General features: G+C 43.3%; 3 protein-coding genes across 3 annotated transcripts; all 3 read right to left on the reverse strand.

Annotated features, from left to right (window-relative positions):
- Positions 1-694: 694 nt before the first annotated feature.
- LOC130869075 (spindlin-2-like) lies at positions 695-1,492 on the reverse strand (the record flags this gene model as incomplete). The annotated part of the gene is made up of 2 exons (XM_057761167.1): positions 695-939; positions 1,087-1,492. Coding segments are annotated over 2 exons (651 nt in total), but the record flags the coding sequence as incomplete, so codon positions are not given.
- A 5,747-nt stretch (positions 1,493-7,239) lies between these two features.
- On the reverse strand, positions 7,240-8,037 carry LOC130869077 (spindlin-2-like; the record flags this gene model as incomplete). Its single annotated transcript, XM_057761168.1, has 2 exons — positions 7,240-7,484; positions 7,632-8,037. Coding segments are annotated over 2 exons (651 nt in total), but the record flags the coding sequence as incomplete, so codon positions are not given.
- Positions 8,038-20,356: 12,319 nt separating this feature from the next.
- LOC130869084 (spindlin-2-like) lies at positions 20,357-21,172 on the reverse strand (the record flags this gene model as incomplete). Its single annotated transcript, XM_057761176.1, has 3 exons — positions 20,357-20,516; positions 20,615-20,647; positions 20,688-21,172. Coding segments are annotated over 3 exons (678 nt in total), but the record flags the coding sequence as incomplete, so codon positions are not given.
- Positions 21,173-21,939: the final 767 nt, after the last annotated feature.

Consider the following 21,939-nt stretch of genomic DNA (forward strand, 5'->3'; position numbering starts at 1 on the left):
TGTGAGAGTGCAAGACAGAAAGAATCCAGGCATGACAAAATAGGTAGTAGATAGAAGCCTGGCAAAAGTAAGTAGGTAGCCTGAGGTCCACCCCATTGCAGAAGAGCCACTGAGAGGAGACACTTTTCTTTAGGCAGGCGGATCCGGGTCACTAAACATCCTCCAGTGGAGTTCATATACCCAGTGACTTCCAGATGGTATGAATTAAACCATTAATCAAATGAAACCCAATTTTCTTTGCTTCTGAGTACACATTTGTGACCCTTCATGATCACTCTCTATCCTCTTAAGTCCCAACACCTCGATGTCACATCTTTCCATATGACATGTTTTTCCCTCCCGCATTTTCCCTCTCTGAGATCCTACATCTTTTTGGCCACTCTCCTCTGTTTCCTAAACAGCCATCTTGTCCTCTTCCACACACTGCATCTCCTTTCGTCATTCCCTCTCCAAGGGGAAAAGACCATAAGTCCTGTTTTGTTTTGAGGCCTGTCTTTCTGTGATGTCCCATCCACCAGAACAAACAACATAACACCTTCACAAATTTTATTTTTAGAGTAAAAAAAAATTCCATTGGGAAAGATACCAGGATTAATAGAAGACCTGAGATATTTCTGAAAAAAAGAGTTCCCCAAACACAGTTTTAAGTCTGACCGCAAAATTTGTGAATTTCACTTTAACAGATCTTCATCAAATCATAGACATAGATATGGAAGTCATTATCAAACTTAATGAAATGCACGGAAGGTTTGGTGGGAACTTGGTAAATCATTTTACCTATCTTTTGGGTTCCATCTTTTTCGTTGTGCTGCACGCTTTTGCCTGCCAAGGAATCCCTGCATAATTCCAAATTCACCCCTATTGGAGGACATCCTGGCATAATGTGGAGGTTGCTTTCAATGTAGTCATCTAGATGGTGGTAAAGGTACACAACTGGATCTTTCTTGTAGGTAATGTAGAAACAGGTCTTCATGGTCTGCACCTCATCTTGGACCACCCCAGTCCACTCCTCCATAGAGCCTGGCATGATGTGGAGGTTGCCTTCAAGGTAGTCAACCAGGAGGTGGTAAACGTACAAGACAGGACCTTTCTTGTAGGTAATATAGAACCAGGTCTTCATGATTGGCACCTCCTCTAGGACCATCCCCTTCCAGTCATCCTTAGAGCCATTTGTGCCCTCAAATGTATGTTTCACTGCTCTGCCAACTATGGTGTTTGAGAGATGAGTGTCTGTCTCCTGAGGAAATGGTACGTTGTTAGGCAGGAACTTAAGGTTTAAAATCCTTTCATCACTGTGAAGCTCCAATCCATAGACACAATCTATCCCATCATACTTCAACAAATAGAGAGAGGGATTTGTTGGCAGTTGATCTAGAATGATGGCTTTCCACTGGGTGACTGGTTCATTGGCTTCCTTCCAGCCGTGAGAAATTCTGCGGCCGACAATATTCTCCAGGGCCTCAAAAGGCCTCCTCAGTTTTTGCTTCTGGAGAGATGACCCATTCCTCTTCTGGACAGGTGGCATGCATCTCATACTAAGAGGCATCTTCATCATGGCTGTAGACTTACTGAGATAGGCCACTGACCTCCTGGTCCACTGTTTCTTGGCTATCTTTCTGTGCTTGGGCTTCATAGCTGCCCACTCTCTAGGTTGAAAGAAATTTCCTTCTGTTTAATTCAGAAACCAAGTCGTGGCCTCAACCATGAGTGCCTGCAAGGACAACAAGGGGAGGCTATGAGGTCAAGGCTCTTTTCTGGAAGAACTGTGGTGCAGGAGACAAAGATATTGATCAACAGGTTTGCATACCTAACTGTAATTTTCTCTTAAGAAATAAATAGGACAATTTGCAAATTTTTCTCTACAGCTCAGTATATCAAGCTCAGAGACACATTCCTGCTGCCCAAAGGCAAATGACCTCTGCTGAGAAACCTACTTTCTGACTGACTAAGTCAATGAGAGGAGAAGGTATGCCTATCCCCGAAATGAGTAAGAAAAATCTGAACAGATAACAAAGAATTCGAAGGATATCCACACGTCTCCTTCGACATCAAGCTAATAGGTAGGGGGCTCAATCCAAGACAGCCTGCCCAAGGTCATGGCACTCCAATCCACTGGCTCTCTGTATTGGGTCTCCTGATCCAGACCCAGGTCTATTACATAAAGCCATTCTGTGTCTTCATTGTGGAAGTGAGTACTGTGAGACCCACTTCAACCTGAAAGACTCATTATTCTGGGCAACAGCAGCCATTGAGAAATAATTAGTATCGTTTAAAACACCTATGGACAAAGAGGAGCTTTGCCATTTTAGTGGATTGATGAATTTGATATTGTTAGCAAAGATAAAGTGGGAAGAATAGCTGGCATTCACCATCCCCACAGCTATCAAATATAGGAGCTGGTAACAACAGAAATGGTGGACCCGCAGGACATTTGAAGGAAAACTTTTTCGAACGACAGAGGTCTTAGTTGCTTTGGAAACATATTTACCAAAAGAAAATGTCCTACCTCTCCAGATTCCATCTTCCGGAAATGTTGAACAGTTCTGGAGACCAGGAGCTGAACTGTCCTCCTCAGGCACTGTGAGGATAATAAACCCACCTTCATGGAAGATTAGTGTTTTGAGTGGAACAGAGTTGCTACCCAACGAACCAAGGCTTTGTGACATCACCAAGGCACTACTTATGTCAGAAATCCCCTCACAAGCTTGTTACTTCCCTATTTACCCACAGAAACATCCAGCATTCAGCTCCTCAAAAGCTGTATACAGCCACCAGGGAACCCAAAATAAGCGCCCACTCATCTTCCCAATTACTCAAGTCACACTCTTGCCCAAGCAACTCAATCCCTGTATCTTATTTTTCTGAAAAAGTCTTTGGTGTCTGAGTCAAAAAATCACATGAAAGTTTTTTTTCTTAGATCCCATCTCTCCATTGGTTATCTTCTATTGATTTTTTCTTCCTTCATAAATAATAAATTTCAAATTTCCACTTCCTTTCCTCCTCCCCCTAACTACTCACACAACCACCAATCCTCTCCACACCAATCCAGTCCTAATAGAGGGCAGGGTACCTTGACCTGTGGGAAACCCTTGCCCCCCCTCCATCCAGATTGAGGAAGGTATGCATCTACATATAATATGATCGATTAAAGCCTGTATGTGCAGTACAGACAAATCCCAGTGCCATTATCATTGGGTTCTCCTTCTGCCCCAATTGTCAGCCACATTCAATGGTTCCACTTTGATCCCATGCTCTGTCAGTCCCAGCATAGCTGGTTTTGTTGATCTCTCATTAGCTCAGACACAGTGTCTCAGTGGGTGGACCAAGCCCTTGTATTCCTTAGTTCTTTGCTCTTATTCTCTCCCCTTCAGCTCTTCAACTGGAGCTTGGTAGCTCAGTCTAGTTTTCTGATGTGGGTCCCTGTCTTTATCTCCATCCTTTTCTGTACAACAGTTCTATGGTGATATTCAAGATAGTCATCAGTCTGATTATGGGACAAAGCACCCGTAGTGCCTAGGGACATGGCACAGTGCAGGCACCCACAGCTCACCTGCCCAAGGTCCTCGTTGGTGTCACCCCATGGCTTTCTGTGAACCCCTCTAGAGAGAAGCCTCTTACTAACCCCAGAACGGCACCCTAAGTTGAGATATCAACAGTGTGTGTGCATTAACTTATGGGGGTGTGTTTGTGTGTTTAAGACACAATAACAGCAGATGGATTATAATATTGAAATTTCTTCTTATCTTGAGAAGAATACTTGCTACAGAAACACTATCACAGTAGTACTGAGAATGTAGGCTTTCTCAGCATGGAGAAGTAACTGGAGCAAACCCCTAGTAGTTCAGCTCAGTGGCCCAAGAAAGATGGTCAAGGAAAGTCAATGAACTCAGGGATGGAAGTTAAAACTCAGGCTAAATAACATTCCAAATCATTTAGGCGGAACATGAGGCTCTTGTGCAACAGTCAAAAGATGTCTAAAATGCCTGGAACTAGAATCTTAGGGCAGGAGAAGTTGTGGAGCTGAGAGTGCATGGCAAAAACTGACAGAATCTGGCAAAAGACATGTAAGCGTAACTAGCAAACATCCATGGAAACCATGAATGGGAGAAAACCTTGAGAAGTCTGTACAAAAACATAACATCTTGACAATTCTGAGATTTAATGACAAAGGAGAGATCTTAAATATGTCACTGTCACATGGTGATGATTAACCCACTCCATTGCAGTGGGACCCCCTGACATGTTTAAGATACCTGTCAATTCTGTCTATATATTTACAGAGAAATTCACATTGCTTGCACAGATTAACTAGCAGCATGATTTACCACTCAATCAAAGGCAAAGCAAAGAAATCATGGACATGTTGTTGAATGCTGATGATGTTGTTGGGAGCGTTTGTGGGTTTTTTCTTAAAGGGAAATCATTGGTCACACAAATGCATGAAGCAGAGCCTGTCTCTGCCATGTACCTGAAAGCATGAAAAAAATGAACTAAAATAGGTTTTTGTCACATACTGGTAAATTTTGCTGCTATGTCCAAATATATGTGTTGCAGGAGCTCTTTCTGCTCCTTCAGGCTATAGCAACTGAGATAAAGGCCATTGGGGTGTGGTGTCTCTCTCTTTCAAAATGGAGCAACTGCCTTCAGCTTGGTCTCTTGCATCCATCTCCACATCCAGCTACTAGGCTCCTCTCCTCATCCTGCAGAGGGCTGTTGTCTGGCATGGCAATCTGTAAGGTTTGCCCCTTAAAAGAAATAACCATTTTATGAATCATAATTCTAAACTGTTGTGGTAGATTGTTTGTGACTTACACCTTCCTATGTGATGAGAGCAACCAGGGTGTGAAGGGGGTTCTCACTGTTCATGTTGCAGAAGCCATGGCAGCAGGAGTAGGAGGCCTCTCATTCTCTGTAAGGAAATCAGTAAACATTGGGGACCAGTGAAAAAATGCCCTGAAACATCAAGGCTTGAGCTTTCAGACCGCAATTCCTCCAGCAAGGTTCTGGGTCTCCACAACCTACAAAACCTCCTGAGGACCAAGTATTCAGAACCAGAAACCTGTGTGGGCCATATCACATAAAATCGTAGTGAGTACACCAATCGTTTTTTTTTTTTTTTTGTACATCCTTTTGTCCCTCCAGAAACATTTGTATTTCCAATAAAGATAAATTGCTGCCTCTTTGGTGTCCTGAACATGCTCTAAGGTGATGGTGGGGCATTCTTACATACCTTGCTGTGTTGTTGTGAAACCTTAACGGGACAGCAATTGTTTCAGAAATCAAAGGCAGGCAGGTTCAAACCTGTGGTTAGCAGTGTGCTGGACACTTGGGTTGCCTATAGCTAATCTATGGAAAGATGGATTTCCTAAGAAGGGTGGCAGCACACATGGAGGCATGTAGTCTTACCTTTTCAAATGACCCATTTTGTGTCCTTACATCAGGCTCCTCTATTCTCCTCATCTTGGTTTCTTTACCAGATTAGGACAAAAATTAAAACTCAATGTCCTGGACGTGAACACCGAATGAGTTATCTATGTGAGATCACAGTGACAGAGCTCATGGGAATCTGACTCATTGTACAGGCTTGCCAGGCATCAATCTGTAATCTGCCTAACTCTACTGCGCAAGTGTTGTCAAGATTTCTCCTCTGTTCCTCCTCATATGGTCTCCATCTACAGAGAACTCAGAAAAATCCACCCCTGAGAGGGCAAGTTCTTTACAAATGAAAGTTTCTAGAACAGAAGAGACATAGTAGATTTATCTTGGCAACCTGTAGACACAAGACATGGGGAAATGGAAGAAGGGATTGAAGAAGATAGAGACATGGAGGAATGGATAAATTCAATCATTCATTGGATAAGTGAGTGATCCAATGAAAGAGTTGGCTAATAGGATAAAATGTGCTGCATGTTCTCTGATAGTCAGTCCAAATTGAGGGTAGATAAGGTTATCCACTAAGGAGGAAGCTTAGTCCATTTTGCCTTCTTTGTGCTCTAGACCCACCCAGGAGAGTGATGATGATGTTGAGGAGAAGAAGGGGCGAGGGTACCAGCATGCCCTGGTACAAGTTTTCACCCACATTGTAGCCAAATCACCTGACCTGGCACAGGTGATCTACATGCTGGGTCCTGAATGGCAGTTTGACACCTACAACCTTACTAACCAAGTTTTTGAAGATGAAGGAACCAAAACTGCCCTGTTAATGATGTCAGGATCCTTGCATGATGGGAGTCAGGCATCAATATCATACTGGTATCCTCGGGTCTGATGGGTTTGTGGGGTCTTTGCCACACTTCACCTAACATCACTGATTCCCTCGGTAACTGATTTTATGGAGCTCGGTGCATTCATCATACCTGTGCATGTCACACACCAATGTGATTCAAGGTACTACTAGTTTAGCCTGGGTTCGGGTGAGTCTGTTTATGAGTTTTATAGCCTAAATCCCACACAACATGATCAATGACAAGGGAACATTGTTTTACAGTTAAGGCAGGCCAATTGTTTAAATGAACTCACAGGGGTTGAATGGCATGCATAAGACCTGTGAGAGTGCAAGACAGAAAGAATCCAGGCATGACAAAATAGGTAGTAGATAGAAGCCTGGCAAAAGTAAGTAGGTAGCCTGAGGTCCACCCCATTGCAGAAGAGCCACTGAGAGGAGACACTTTTCTTTAGGCAGGCGGATCCGGGTCACTAAACATCCTCCAGTGGAGTTCATATACCCAGTGACTTCCAGATGGTATGAATTAAACCATTAATCAAATGAAACCCAATTTTCTTTGCTTCTGAGTACACATTTGTGACCCTTCATGATCACTCTCTATCCTCTTAAGTCCCAACACCTCGATGTCACATCTTTCCATATGACATGTTTTTCCCTCCCGCATTTTCCCTCTCTGAGATCCTACATCTTTTTGGCCACTCTCCTCTGTTTCCTAAACAGCCATCTTGTCCTCTTCCACACACTGCATCTCCTTTCGTCATTCCCTCTCCAAGGGGAAAAGACCATAAGTCCTGTTTTGTTTTGAGGCCTGTCTTTCTGTGATGTCCCATCCACCAGAACAAACAACATAACACCTTCACAAATTTTATTTTTAGAGTAAAAAAAAATTCCATTGGGAAAGATACCAGGATTAATAGAAGACCTGAGATATTTCTGAAAAAAAGAGTTCCCCAAACACAGTTTTAAGTCTGACCGCAAAATTTGTGAATTTCACTTTAACAGATCTTCATCAAATCATAGACATAGATATGGAAGTCATTATCAAACTTAATGAAATGCACGGAAGGTTTGGTGGGAACTTGGTAAATCATTTTACCTATCTTTTGGGTTCCATCTTTTTCGTTGTGCTGCACGCTTTTGCCTGCCAAGGAATCCCTGCATAATTCCAAATTCACCCCTATTGGAGGACATCCTGGCATAATGTGGAGGTTGCTTTCAATGTAGTCATCTAGATGGTGGTAAAGGTACACAACTGGATCTTTCTTGTAGGTAATGTAGAAACAGGTCTTCATGGTCTGCACCTCATCTTGGACCACCCCAGTCCACTCCTCCATAGAGCCTGGCATGATGTGGAGGTTGCCTTCAAGGTAGTCAACCAGGAGGTGGTAAACGTACAAGACAGGACCTTTCTTGTAGGTAATATAGAACCAGGTCTTCATGATTGGCACCTCCTCTAGGACCATCCCCTTCCAGTCATCCTTAGAGCCATTTGTGCCCTCAAATGTATGTTTCACTGCTCTGCCAACTATGGTGTTTGAGAGATGAGTGTCTGTCTCCTGAGGAAATGGTACGTTGTTAGGCAGGAACTTAAGGTTTAAAATCCTTTCATCACTGTGAAGCTCCAATCCATAGACACAATCTATCCCATCATACTTCAACAAATAGAGAGAGGGATTTGTTGGCAGTTGATCTAGAATGATGGCTTTCCACTGGGTGACTGGTTCATTGGCTTCCTTCCAGCCGTGAGAAATTCTGCGGCCGACAATATTCTCCAGGGCCTCAAAAGGCCTCCTCAGTTTTTGCTTCTGGAGAGATGACCCATTCCTCTTCTGGACAGGTGGCATGCATCTCATACTAAGAGGCATCTTCATCATGGCTGTAGACTTACTGAGATAGGCCACTGACCTCCTGGTCCACTGTTTCTTGGCTATCTTTCTGTGCTTGGGCTTCATAGCTGCCCACTCTCTAGGTTGAAAGAAATTTCCTTCTGTTTAATTCAGAAACCAAGTCGTGGCCTCAACCATGAGTGCCTGCAAGGACAACAAGGGGAGGCTATGAGGTCAAGGCTCTTTTCTGGAAGAACTGTGGTGCAGGAGACAAAGATATTGATCAACAGGTTTGCATACCTAACTGTAATTTTCTCTTAAGAAATAAATAGGACAATTTGCAAATTTTTCTCTACAGCTCAGTATATCAAGCTCAGAGACACATTCCTGCTGCCCAAAGGCAAATGACCTCTGCTGAGAAACCTACTTTCTGACTGACTAAGTCAATGAGAGGAGAAGGTATGCCTATCCCCGAAATGAGTAAGAAAAATCTGAACAGATAACAAAGAATTCGAAGGATATCCACACGTCTCCTTCGACATCAAGCTAATAGGTAGGGGGCTCAATCCAAGACAGCCTGCCCAAGGTCATGGCACTCCAATCCACTGGCTCTCTGTATTGGGTCTCCTGATCCAGACCCAGGTCTATTACATAAAGCCATTCTGTGTCTTCATTGTGGAAGTGAGTACTGTGAGACCCACTTCAACCTGAAAGACTCATTATTCTGGGCAACAGCAGCCATTGAGAAATAATTAGTATCGTTTAAAACACCTATGGACAAAGAGGAGCTTTGCCATTTTAGTGGATTGATGAATTTGATATTGTTAGCAAAGATAAAGTGGGAAGAATAGCTGGCATTCACCATCCCCACAGCTATCAAATATAGGAGCTGGTAACAACAGAAATGGTGGACCCGCAGGACATTTGAAGGAAAACTTTTTCGAACGACAGAGGTCTTAGTTGCTTTGGAAACATATTTACCAAAAGAAAATGTCCTACCTCTCCAGATTCCATCTTCCGGAAATGTTGAACAGTTCTGGAGACCAGGAGCTGAACTGTCCTCCTCAGGCACTGTGAGGATAATAAACCCACCTTCATGGAAGATTAGTGTTTTGAGTGGAACAGAGTTGCTACCCAACGAACCAAGGCTTTGTGACATCACCAAGGCACTACTTATGTCAGAAATCCCCTCACAAGCTTGTTACTTCCCTATTTACCCACAGAAACATCCAGCATTCAGCTCCTCAAAAGCTGTATACAGCCACCAGGGGACCCAAAATAAGCCCCCACTCATCTTACCAATTACTCAAGTCACACACTTGCCCAAGCAACTCAATCACTGTATCTTATTTTTCTGAAAAAGTCTTTGGTGTCTGAGTCAACAAATCACATGAAAGTTTTTTTTTCTTAGATCGCAACTCTCCATTGGTTATCTTCTATTGATTTTTTCTTCCTTCATAAATAATAAATTTCAAATTTCCACTTCCTTTCCTCCTCCCCCTAACTACTCACACAACCACCAATCCTCTCCACACCAATCCAGTCCTAATAGAGGGCAGGGTACCTTGACCTGTGGGAAGCCCTTGCCCCCCCTCCATCCAGATTGAGGAAGGTATGCATCTACATATAATATGATCGATTAAAGCCTGTATGTGCAGTACAGACAAATCGCAGTGCCATTATCATTGGGTTCTCCTTCTGCCCCAATTGTCAGCCACATTCAAAGCCTCCACTTTGATCCCATGCTCTGTCAGTCCCAGCATAGCTGGTTTTGTTGATCTCCCATTAGCTCAGACACAGTGTCTCAGTGGGTGGACCAAGCCCTTGTATTCCTTAGTTCTTTGCTCTTATTCTCTCCCCTTCAGCTCTTCAACTGGAGCTTGGTAGCTCAGTCTAATTTTCTGATGTGGGTCCCTGTCTTTATCTCCATCCTTTTCTGTACAACAGTTCTATGGTGATATTCAAGATAGTCATCAGTCTGATTATGGGACAAAGCACCCATAGTGCCTAGGTACATGGCACAGTGCAGGCACCCACAGCTCACCTGCCCAAGGTCCTCGTTGGTGTCACCCTATGGCTTTCTGGGAACCCCTCTAGAGAGAAGCCTCTTACTAACCCCAGAATGGCACCCTAAGTTGAGATATCAACAGTGTGTGTGCATTAACTTATGGGGGTGTGTTTGTGTGTTTAAGACACAATAACAGCAGATGGATTATAATATTGAAATTTCTTCTTATCTTGAGAAGAATACTTGCTACAGAAACACTATCACAGTAGTACTGAGAGTGTAGGCTGTCTCAGCATGGAGAAGTAACTGGAGCAAACCCCTAGTAGTTCAGCTCAGTGGCCCAAGAAAGATGGTCAAGGAAAGTCAATGAACTCAGGGATGGAAGTTAAAACTCAGGCTAAATAACATTCCAAATCATTTAGGCGGAACATGAGACACCGTGCAACAGTCAAAAGATGTCTAAAATGCCTGGAACTATAATCTTAGGGCAGGAGAAGTTGTGGAGCTGAGAGTGCATGGCAAAAACTGACAGAATCTGGCAAAAGACATGTAAGCGTAACTAGCAAACATCCATGGAAACCATGAATGGGAGAACACACTGAGAAGTCTGCACAAAAACATAACATCTTGACAATTCTGAGATTTAATGACAAAGGAGAGATCTTAAGTATGTCACTGTCACATGGTGATGATTAACCCACTCCATTGCTGTGTGACCCCTTGACATGTTTAAGATACCTGTCAATTCTGTCTATATATTTACAGAGAAATTCACATTGCTTGCACAGATTAACTAGCAGCATGATTTACCACTCAATCAAAGGCAAAGCAAAGAAATCATGGACATGTAGTTGAATGCTGATGATGTTGTTGGGAGCGTTTGTGGGTTTTTTCTTAAAGGGAAATCATTGGTCACACAAATGCATGAAGCAGAGCCTGTCTCTGCCATGTACCTGAAAGCATGAAAAAAAATAAACTAAAATAGGTTTTTGTCACATAGTGGTAAATTTTGCTGCTATGTCCAAATATGTGTTTTGCAGGAGCTCTTTCTGCTCCTTCAGGCTATAGCAACTGAGATAAAGGCCATTGGGGTGTGGTGTCTCTCTCTTTCAAAATGTAGCAACTGCCTTCAGCTTGGTCTCTTGCATCCATCTCCACATCCAGCTACTAGGCTCCTCTCCTCATCCTGCAGAGGGCTGTTGTCTGGCTTGGCAATCTGTAAGGTTTGCCACTTATAAGAAATAACCATTTTATGAATCATAATTCTAAACTAGTGTGGGAGATTGTTTGTGACTTACACCTTCCTATGTGATGAGAGCAACCAGGGTGTGAAGGGGGTTCTCACTGTTCATGTTGCAGAAGCCATGGCAGCAGGAGTAGGAGGCCTCTCATTCTCTGTAAGGAAATCAGTAAACATTGGGGACCAGTGAAAGAATGCCCTGAAACATCAAGGCTTGAGCTTTCAGACCGCAATTCCTCCAGCTAGGTTCTGGGTCTGCACAACCTACAAAACCTCCTGAGGACCAAGTATTCAGAACCAGAAGCCTGTGTGGGCCATATCACATAAAATCGTAGTGAGTACACCTATCGTTTTTTTTTTTTTCTGTACATCCTTTTGTCCCTACAGAAACATTTGTATTTCCAATAAAGATAACTTGCTGCCTCTTTGGTGTCCTGAACATGCTCTAAGGTGATGGTGGGGCATTCTTACATACCTTGCTGTGTTGTTGTGAGACCTTAACGGGACAGCAATTGTTTCAGAAATCAAAGGCAGTTAGGTTCAAACCTGTGGTTAGCAGTGTGCTGGAGACTTGGGTTGCCTATACCTAATCTAAGGAAAGATGGATTTCCTAAGAAGGGTGGCAGCACACATGGAGGCATGTAGTCTTACCTTTTCAAATGACCCATTTTGTTGCCTTACATCAGGCTCCTCTATTCTCCTCATCTTGGTTTCTTTACCAGATTAGGACAAAAATTAAAACTCAATGTCCTGGACGTTATCACTGAATGAGTTATCTATGTGAGATCACAGTGACAGAGCTCATGGGAATCTGACTCATTGTACATGCTTGCCAGGCATCGATCTGTAATCTGCCTAACTCTAATGCGCAAGTGTTGTCATGGTTGCTCCTCTGTTCCTCCTCATATGGTCTCCATCTACAGAGAACTCAGAAAAATCCACCCCTGAGAGGGCAAGTTCTTTACAAATGAAAGTTTCTAGAACAGAAGAGACATAGTAGATTTATCTTGGCAACCTGTAGACACAAGACATGGGGAAATGGAAGAAGGGATTGAAGAAGATAGAGACATGGAGGAATGGATAAATTCAATCATTCATTGGATAAGTGAGTGATCCAATGAAAGAGATGGCTAATAGGATAAAATGTGCTGCATGCCCTCTGAAAGTCAGTCCAAATTGAGGGTAGATAAGGTTATCCACTAAGGAGGAAGCTTAGTCCATTTTGCCTTCTTTGTGCTCTAGACCCACCCCGGAGAGTGATGATGATGTTGAGGAGAAGAAGGGGCGAGGGTACCAGCATGCCCTGGTACAAGTTTTCACCCACATTGCAGCCAAATCACCTGACTTGGCACAGGTGACCTACATGCTGGGCCCTGAATGGCAGTTTGACACCTACAACCTTACTAACAAAGATTTGAAGATGAAGGAACCAAAACTTCCCTGTTAATGATGTCAGGATCCTTGCATGATGGGAGTCAGGAATCAATATCATACTGGTATCCTCGGGTCTGATGGGTTTGTGGGGTCTTTGCCACACTTCACCTAACATGACTGATTCCCTAGGTAACTGATTTTATGGAGCTCGGTGCATTCATCATATCTGTGCATGTCACACACCAATGTGATTCAATGTACTACTAGTTTAGCCTGGGTGCGGGTGAGTCTGTTTATAAGTTTTATAGCCCAAATCCCACAGAAAATGATCAATGACAAGGGAACAGTGTTTTACAGTTAAGGCAGGCCAATTGTTTAAATGAACTCACAGGGGTTGAATGGCATGCATAAGACCTGTGAGAGTGCAAGACAGAAAGAATCCAGGCATGACAAAATAGGTAGTAGATAGAAGCCTGGCAAAAGTAAGTAGGTAGCCTGAGGTCCACCCCATTGCAGAAGAGCCAATGAGAGGAGACACTTTTCTTTAGGCAGGAGGATCCGGGTCACTAAACATCCTCCAGTGGAGTTCATATACCCAGTGACTTCCAGATGGTATGAATTAAACCATTAATCAAATGAAACCCAATTTTCTTTGCTTCTGAGTACACATTTGTGACCCTTCATGATCACTCTCTATGCTCTTAAGTCCCAACACCTCGATGTCACATCTTTCAATATGACATGTTTTTCCCTCCCGCATTTTCCCTCTCTGAGATCCTACATCTTTTTGGCCACTCTCCTCTGTTTCCTAAACAGCCATCTTGTCCTCTTCCACACACTGCATCTCCTTTCGTCATTCACTCTCCAAGGGGAAAAGACCATAAGTCCTGTTTTGTTTTGAGGCCTGTCTTTCTGTGATGTCCCATCCACGAGAAACTCCATCATTGACCAAACAACATAACACCTTCACAAATTTTATTTTTAGAGCAAAAAAAAAATTCCATTGGGAAAGATACCAGGATTAATAGAAGACCTGAGGTATTTCTGAAAAAAAGAGTTCCCCAAACACAGTTTTAAGTCTGACACCCAAAATTTGTGAATTTCACTTTAACAGATCTTCATCAAATCATAGACATAGATATGGAAGTCATTATCAAACTTGATGAAATGCACGGAAGGTTTGGTGGGAACTTGGTAAATAATTTTACCTATCTTTTGGGTTCCATCTTTTTCGTTGTGCTGTACGCTTTTGCCTGCCAAGGAATCCCTGCCTAATTCCAAATTCACCCCTATTGGAGGACATCCTGGCATAATGTGGAGGTTGCTTTCAATGTAGTCATCTAGATGGTGGTAAAGGTACACAACTGGATCTTTCTTGTAGGTAATGTAGAAACAGGTCTTCATGGTCTGCACCTCATCTTGGACCACCCCAGTCCACTCCTCCATAGAGCCTGGCATGATGTGGAGGTTGCCTTCAAGGTAGTCAACCAGGAGGTGGTAAACGTACAAGACCGGATCTTTCTTGTAGGTAATACAGAACCAGGTCTTCATGATTGGCACCTCCTCTAGGACCATCCCCTTCCAGTCATCCTTAGAGCCATTTGTGCCCTCAAATGTATGTTTCATTGCTCTGCCAACTATGGTGTTTGAGAGATGAGTGTCTGTCTCCTGAGGAAATGGTACGTTGTTAGGCAGGAACTTAAGGTTTATAATCCTTTAATCACTGTGAAGCTCCAATCCATTGACACAATCTATCCCATCATACTTCAACAAATAGAGAGAGGGATTTGTTGGCAGTTGATCTAGAATGATGGCTTTCCACTGGGTGACTGGTTCATTGGCTTCCTTCCAGCCGTGAGAAATTCTGCGGCCGACAATATTCTCCAGGGCCTCAAAAGGCCTCCTCAGTTTTTGCTTCTGGAGAGATGACCCATTCCTCTTCTGGACAGGTGGCATGCATCTCATACTAAGAGGCATCTTATCATGGCTGTAGACTTACTGAGATAGGCCACTGACCTCCTGGTCCGCTGTTTCTTGGCTATCTTTCTGTGCTTGGGCTTCATAGCTGCCCACTCTCTAGGTTGAAAGAAATTTCCTTCTGTTTAATTCAGAAACCAAGTCGTGGCCTCAACCATGAGTGCCTGCAAGGACAACAAGGGGAGGCTATGAGGTCCAGGCTCTTTTCTGGAAGAACTGTGGTGCAGGAGACAAAGATATTGATCAACAGGTTTGCATACCTAACTTTAATTTTCTCTTAAGAAATAAATAGGACAATTTGCAAATTTTTCTCTACAGCTCAGTATATCAAGCTCAGAGACACATTCCTGCTGCCCAAAGGCAAATGACCTCTGCTGAGAAACCTACTTTCTGACTGACTAAGTCAATGAGAGGAGAAGGTATGCCTATCCCCGAAACGAGTAAGAAAAATCTGAACAGATAACAAAGAATTCGAAGGACATCCACACGTCTCCTTCAACATCAAGCTAATAGGTAGGGGGCTCAATCCAAGACAGCCTGCCCAAGGTCATGGCACTCCAATCCACTGGCTCTCTGTATTGGGTCTCCTGATCCAGACCCAGGTCTATTACATAAAGCCATTCTGTGTCTTCATTGTGGAAGTGAGTACTGTGAGACCCACTTCAACCTGAAAGACTCATTATTCTGGGCAACAGCAGCCATTGAGAAATAATTAGTATCTTTTAAAACACCTATGGACAAAGAGGAGCTTTTCCATTTTAGTGGATTGATGAATTTGATATTGTTAGCAAAGATAAAGTGGGAAGAATAGCTGGCATTCACCATCCCCACAGCTATCAAATATAGGAGCTGGTAACGACAGAAATGGTGGACCCGCAGGACATTTGAAGGAAAACTTTTTTGTACGACAGAGGTCTTAGTTGCTTTGGAAACATATTTACCAAAAGAAAATGTCCTACCTCTCCAGATTCCATCTTCCGGAAATGTTGAACAGTTCTGGAGACCAGGAGCTGAACTGTCCTCCTCAGGCACTGTGAGGATAATAAACCCACCTTCATGGAAGACTAGTGCTTTGAGTGGAACAGAGTTGCTACCCAACGAACCAAGGCTTTGTGACATCACCAAGGCTCTACTTATGTCAGAAATCCCCTCACAAGCTTGTTACTTCCCTATTTACCCACAGAAACATCCAGCATTCAGCTCCTCAAAAGCTGTATACAGCCACCAGGGGACCCAAAATAAGCCCCCACTCATCTTACCAATTACTCAAGTCACACACTTGCCCAAGCAACTCAATCCCTGTATCTTATTTTTCTGAAAAAGTCTTTGGTGTCTGAGTCAACAAATCACATGAAAGTTTTTTTTTCTTAGATCCCATCTCTCCATTGGTTATCTTCTATTGATTTTTTCTTCCTTCATAAATAATAAATTTCAAATTTCCACTTCCTTTCCTCCTCCCCCTAACTACTCACGCAACCACCAATCCTCTCCACACCAATCCAGTCCTAATAGAGGGCAGGGTACCTTGACCTGTGGGAAGCCCTTGCCCCCCCTCCATCCAGATTGAGGAAGGTATGCATCTACATATAATATGATCGATTAAAGCCTGTATGTGCAGTACAGACAAATCGCAGTGCCATTATCATTGGGTTCTCCTTCTGCCCCAATTGTCAGCCACATTCAAAGCCTCCACTTTGATCCCATGCTCTGTCAGTCCCAGCATAGCTGGTTTTGTTGATCTCCCATTAGCTCAGACACAGTGTCTCAGTGGGTGGACCAAGCCCTTGTATTCCTTAGTTCTTTGCTCTTATTCTCTCCCCTTCAGCTCTTCAACTGGAGCTTGGTAGCTCAGTCTAGTTTTCTGATGTGGGTCCCTGTCTTTATCTCCATCCTTTTCTGTACAACAGTTCTATGGTGATATTCAAGATAGTCATCAGTCTGATTATGGGACAAAGCACCCGTAGTGCCGAGGGACATGGCACAGTGCAGGCACCCACAGCTCACCTGCCCAAGGTCCTCGTTGGTGTCACCCCATGGCTTTCTGGGAACACCTCTAGAGAGAAGCCTCTTACTAACCCCAGAACGGCACCCTAAGTTGAGATATCAACAGTGTGTGTGCATTAACTTATGGGGGTGTGTTTGTGTGTTTAAGACACAATAACAGCAGATGGATTATAATATTGAAATTTCTTCTTATCTTGAGAAGAATACTTGCTACAGAAACACTATCACAGTAGTACTGAGAGTGTAGGCTGTCTCAGCATGGAGAAGTAACTGGAGCAAACCCCTAGTAGTTCAGCTCAGTGGCCCAAGAAAGATGGTCAAGGAAAGTCAATGAACTCAGGGATGGAAGTTAAAACTCAGGCTAAATAACATTCCAAATCATTTAGGCGGAACATGAGACACTCGTGCAACAGTCACAAGTGTCTAAAATGCCTGGAACTAGAATCTTAGGGCAGGAGAAGTTGTGGAGCTGAGAGTGCATGCCAAAAACTGACAGAATCTGGCAAAACACATGTAAGCGTAACTAGCAAACATCCATGGAAACCATGAATGGGAGAAAACCCTGAGAAGTCTGCACAAAAACATAACATCTTGACAATTCTGAGATTTAATGACAAAGGAGAGATCTTAAATATGTCACTGTCACATGGTGATGATTAACCCACTCCATTGCAGTGTGACCCCATGACATGTTTAAGATACCTGTCAATTCTGTCTATATATTTACAGAGAAATTCACATTGCTTGCACAGATTAACTAGCAGCATGATTTACCACTCAATCAAAGGCAAAGCAAAGAAATCATGGACATGTTGTTGAATGCTGATGATGTTGTTGGGAGCGTTTGTGGGTTTTTTCTTAAAGGGAAATCATTGGTCACACAAATGCATGAAGCAGAGCCTGTCTCTGCCATGTACCTGAAAGCATGAAAAAAATAAACTAAAATAGGTTTTTGTCACATACTGGTAAATTTTGCTGCTATGTCCAAATATGTGTGTTGCAGGAGCTCTTTCTGCTCCTTCAGGCTATAGCAACTGAGATAAAGGCCATTGGGGTGTGGTGTCTCTCTCTTTCAAAATGGAGCAACTGCCTTCAGCTTGGTATCTTGCATCCATCTCCACATCCAGCTACTAGGCTCCTCTCCTCATCCTGCAGAGGGCTGTTGTCTGGCATGGCAATCTGTAAGGTTTGCCCCTTAAAAGTAATAACCATTTTATGAATCATAATTCTAAACTAGTGTGGGAGATTGTTTGTGACTTACACCTTCCTATGTGATGAGAGCAACCAGGGTGTGAAGGGGGTTCTCATTGTTCAGGTTGCCGAAGCCATGGCAGCAGGAGTAGGAGGCCTCTCATTCTCTGTAAGGAAATCAGTAAACATTGGGGACCAGTGAAAGGATGCCCTGAAACATCAAGGCTTGAGCTTTCAGACCGCAATTCCTCCAGCTAGGTTCTGGGTCTCCACAACCTACAAAACCTCCTGAGGACCAAGTATTCAGAACCAGAAGCCTGTGTGGGCCATATCACATAAAATCGTAGTGAGTACACCAATCGTTTTTTTTTTTTTTTTTTTTTTTTTTTTTTTTTTTGTACATCCTTTTGTCCCTCCAGAAACATTTGTATTTCCAATAAAGATAACTTGCTGGCTCTTTGGTGTCCTGAAATTGCTCTAAGGTGATGGTGGGGCATTCTTACATACCTTGCTGTGTTGTTGTGAGACCTTAACGGGACAGCAATTTTTTCAGAAATCAAAGGCAGTTAGGTTCAAACCTGTGGTTAGCAGTGTGCTGGACACTTGGGTTGCCTATACCTAATCTAAGGAAAGATGGATTTCCTAAGAAGGGTGGCAGCACACATGGAGGCATGTAGTCTTACCTTTTCAAATGACCCATTTTGTGTCCTTACATCAGGCTCCTCTATTCTCCTCATCTTGGTTTCTTTACCAGATTAGGACAAAAATTAAAACTCAATGTCCTGGACGTGAACACTGAATGAGTTATCTATGTGAGATCACAGTGACAGAGCTCATGGGAATCTGACTCATTGTACAGGCTTGCCAGGCATCAATCTGTAATCTGCCTAACTCTACTGCGCAAGTGTTGTCATGGTTGCTCCTCTGTTCCTCCTCATATGGTCTCCATCTACAGAGAACTCAGAAAAATCCACCCCTGAGAGGGCAAGTTCTTTACAAATAAAGTTTCTAGAACAGAAGAGACATAGTAGATTTATCTTGGCAACCTGTAGACACAAGACATGGGGAAATGGAAGAAGGGATTGAAGAAGATAGAGACATGGAGGAATGGATAAATTCAATCATTCATTGGATAAGTGAGTGATCCAATGAAAGAGATGGCTAATAGGATAAAATGTGCTGCATGCCCTCTGAAAGTCAGTCCAAATTGAGGGTAGATAAGGTTATCCACTAAGGAGGAAGCTTAGTCCATTTTGCCTTCTTTGTGCTCAAGACCCACTCAGGAGAGTGATGATGATGTTGAGGAGAAGAAGGGGCGAGGGTACCAGCATGCCCTGGTACAAGTTTTCACCCACATTGTAGCCAAATCACCTGACCTGGCACAGGTGACCTACATGCTGGGCCCTGAATGGCAGTTTGACAACTCCAACCTTACTAACCAAGTTTTTGAAGATGAAGGAACCAAAACTGCCCTGTTAATGATGTCAGGATCCTTGCATGATGGGAGTCAGGCATCAATATCATACTGGTATCCTCAGGTCTGATGGGTTTGTGGGGTCTTTGCCACACTTCACCTAACATCACTGATTCCCTAGGTAACTGATTTTATGGAGCTCGGTGCATTCATCATATCTGTGCATGTCACACACCAATGTGATTCAATGTGTACTAGTTATCCTGGGTGCGGGTGAGTCTGGTCATGAGTTTTATAGCCCAAATCCCACAGAACTTGATCAATGACATGGGAAGAATGTTTTACAGTTAAGGCAGGCCAATTGTTTAAATGAACTCACAGGGGTTGAATGGCATGCATAAGACCTGTGAGAGTGCAAGACAGAAAGAATCAAGGCATGACAAAATAGGTAGTAGATAGAAGCCTGGCAAAAGTAAGTAGGTAGCCTGAGGTCCACCCCATTGCAGAAGAGCCACTGAGAGGAGACACTTTTCTTTAGGCAGGAGGATCCGGGTCACTAAACATCCTCCAGTGGAGTTCATATACCCAGTGACTTCCAGATGGTATGAATTAAACCATTAATCAAATGAAACCCAATTTTCTTTGCTTCTGAGTACACATTTGTGACCCTTCATGATCACTCTCTATCCTCTTAAGTCCCAACACCTCGATGTCACATCTTTCCATATGACATGTTTTTCCCTCCCGCATTTTCCCTCTCTGAGATTCTACATCTTTTTGGCCACTCTCCTCTGTTTCCTAAACAGCCATCTTGTCCTCTTCCACACACTGCATCTCCTTTCATCATTCCCTCTCCAAGGGGAAAAGACCATAAGTCCTGTTTTGTTTTGAGGCCTGTCTTTCTGTGATGTCCCATCCACCAGAAACTCCATCGTTGACCAAACAACATAACACATTCACAAATTTTATTTTTAGAGCAAAAAAAAATTCCATTGGGAAAGATACCAGGATTAATAGAAGACCTGAGGTATTTCTGAAAAAAAGAGTTCCCCAAACACAGTTTTAAGTCTGACCCCCAAAATTTGTGAATTTCACTTTAAGAGATCTTCATCAAATCATAGACATAGATATGGAAGTCATTATCACACTTGATGAAATGCACGGAAGGTTTGGTGGGAACTTGGTAAATAATTTTACCTATCTTTTGGGTTCCATCTTTTTCGTTGTGCTGCAAGCTTTTGCCTGCCAAGGAATCCCTGCCTAATTCCAAATTCACCCCTATTGGAGGACATCCTGGCATAATGTGGAGGTTGCTTTCAATGTAGTCATCTAGATGGTGGTAAAGGTACACAACTGGATCTTTCTTGTAGGTAATGTAGAAACAGGTCTTCATGGTCTGCACCTCATCTTGGACCACCCCAGTCCACTCCTCCATAGAGCCTGGCATCATGTGGAGGTTGCCTTCAAGGTAGTCAACCAGGAGGTGGTAAACGTACAAGACCGGATCTTTCTTGTAGGTAATATAGAACCAGGTCTTCATGATTGGCACCTCCTCTAGGACCATCCCCTTCCAGTCATCCTTAGAGCCATTTGTGCCCTCAAATGTATGTTTCACTGCTCTGCCAACTATGGTGTTTGAGAGATGAGTGTCTGTCTCCTGAGGAAATGGTACGTTGTTAGGCAGGAACTTAAGGTTTAAAATCCTTTCATCACTGTGAAGCTCCAATCCATAGACACAATCTATCCCATCATACTTCAACAAATAGAGAGAGGGATTTGTTGGCAGTTGATCTAGAATGATGGCTTTCCACTGGGTGACTGGTTCATTGGCTTCCTTCCAGCCGTGAGAAATTCTGCGGCCGACAATATTCTCCAGGGCCTCAAAAGGCCTCCTCAGTTTTTGCTTCTGGAGAGATGACCCATTCCTCTTCTGGACAGGTGGCATGCATCTCATACTAAGAGGCATCTTCATCATGGCTGTAGACTTACTGAGATAGGCCACTGACCTCCTGGTCTGCTGTTTCTTGGATATTTTTCTGTGCTTGGGCTTCATAGCTGCCCACTCTCTAGGTTGAAAAAATTTCCTTCTGTTTAATTCAGAAACCAAGTCGTGGCCTCAACCATGAGTGCCTGCAAGGACAACAAGGGGAGGCTATGAGGTCAAGGCTCTTTTCTGGAAGAACTGTGGTGCAGGAGACAAAGATATTGATCAACAGGTTTGCATACCTAACTGTAATTTTCTCTTAAGAAATAAATAGGACAATTTGCAAATTTTTCTCTACAGCTCAGTATATCAATCTCAGAGACACATTCCTGCTGCCCAAAGGCAAATGACCTCTGCTGAGAAACCTACTTTCTGACTGACTAAGTCAATGAGAGGAGAAGGTATGCCTATCCCCGAAACGAGTAAGAAAAATCTGAACAGATAACAAAGAATTCGAAGGACATCCACAAGTCTCCTTCGACATCAAGCTAATAGGTAGGGGGCTCAATCCAAGACAGCCTGCCCAAGGTCATGGCACTCCAATCCACTGGCTCTCTGCATTGGGTCTCCTGATCCATACCCAGGTCTATTACATAAAGCCATTCTGTGTCTTCATTGTGGAAGTGAGTACTGTGAGACCACTTCAACCTGAAAGACTCATTATTCTGGGCAACAGCAGCCATTGAGAAATAATT

The sequence above is a fragment of the Chionomys nivalis genome, unplaced genomic scaffold (assembly GCF_950005125.1).
Source record: "Chionomys nivalis unplaced genomic scaffold, mChiNiv1.1 scaffold_29, whole genome shotgun sequence".
Taxonomy (NCBI): domain Eukaryota; kingdom Metazoa; phylum Chordata; class Mammalia; order Rodentia; family Cricetidae; genus Chionomys; species Chionomys nivalis.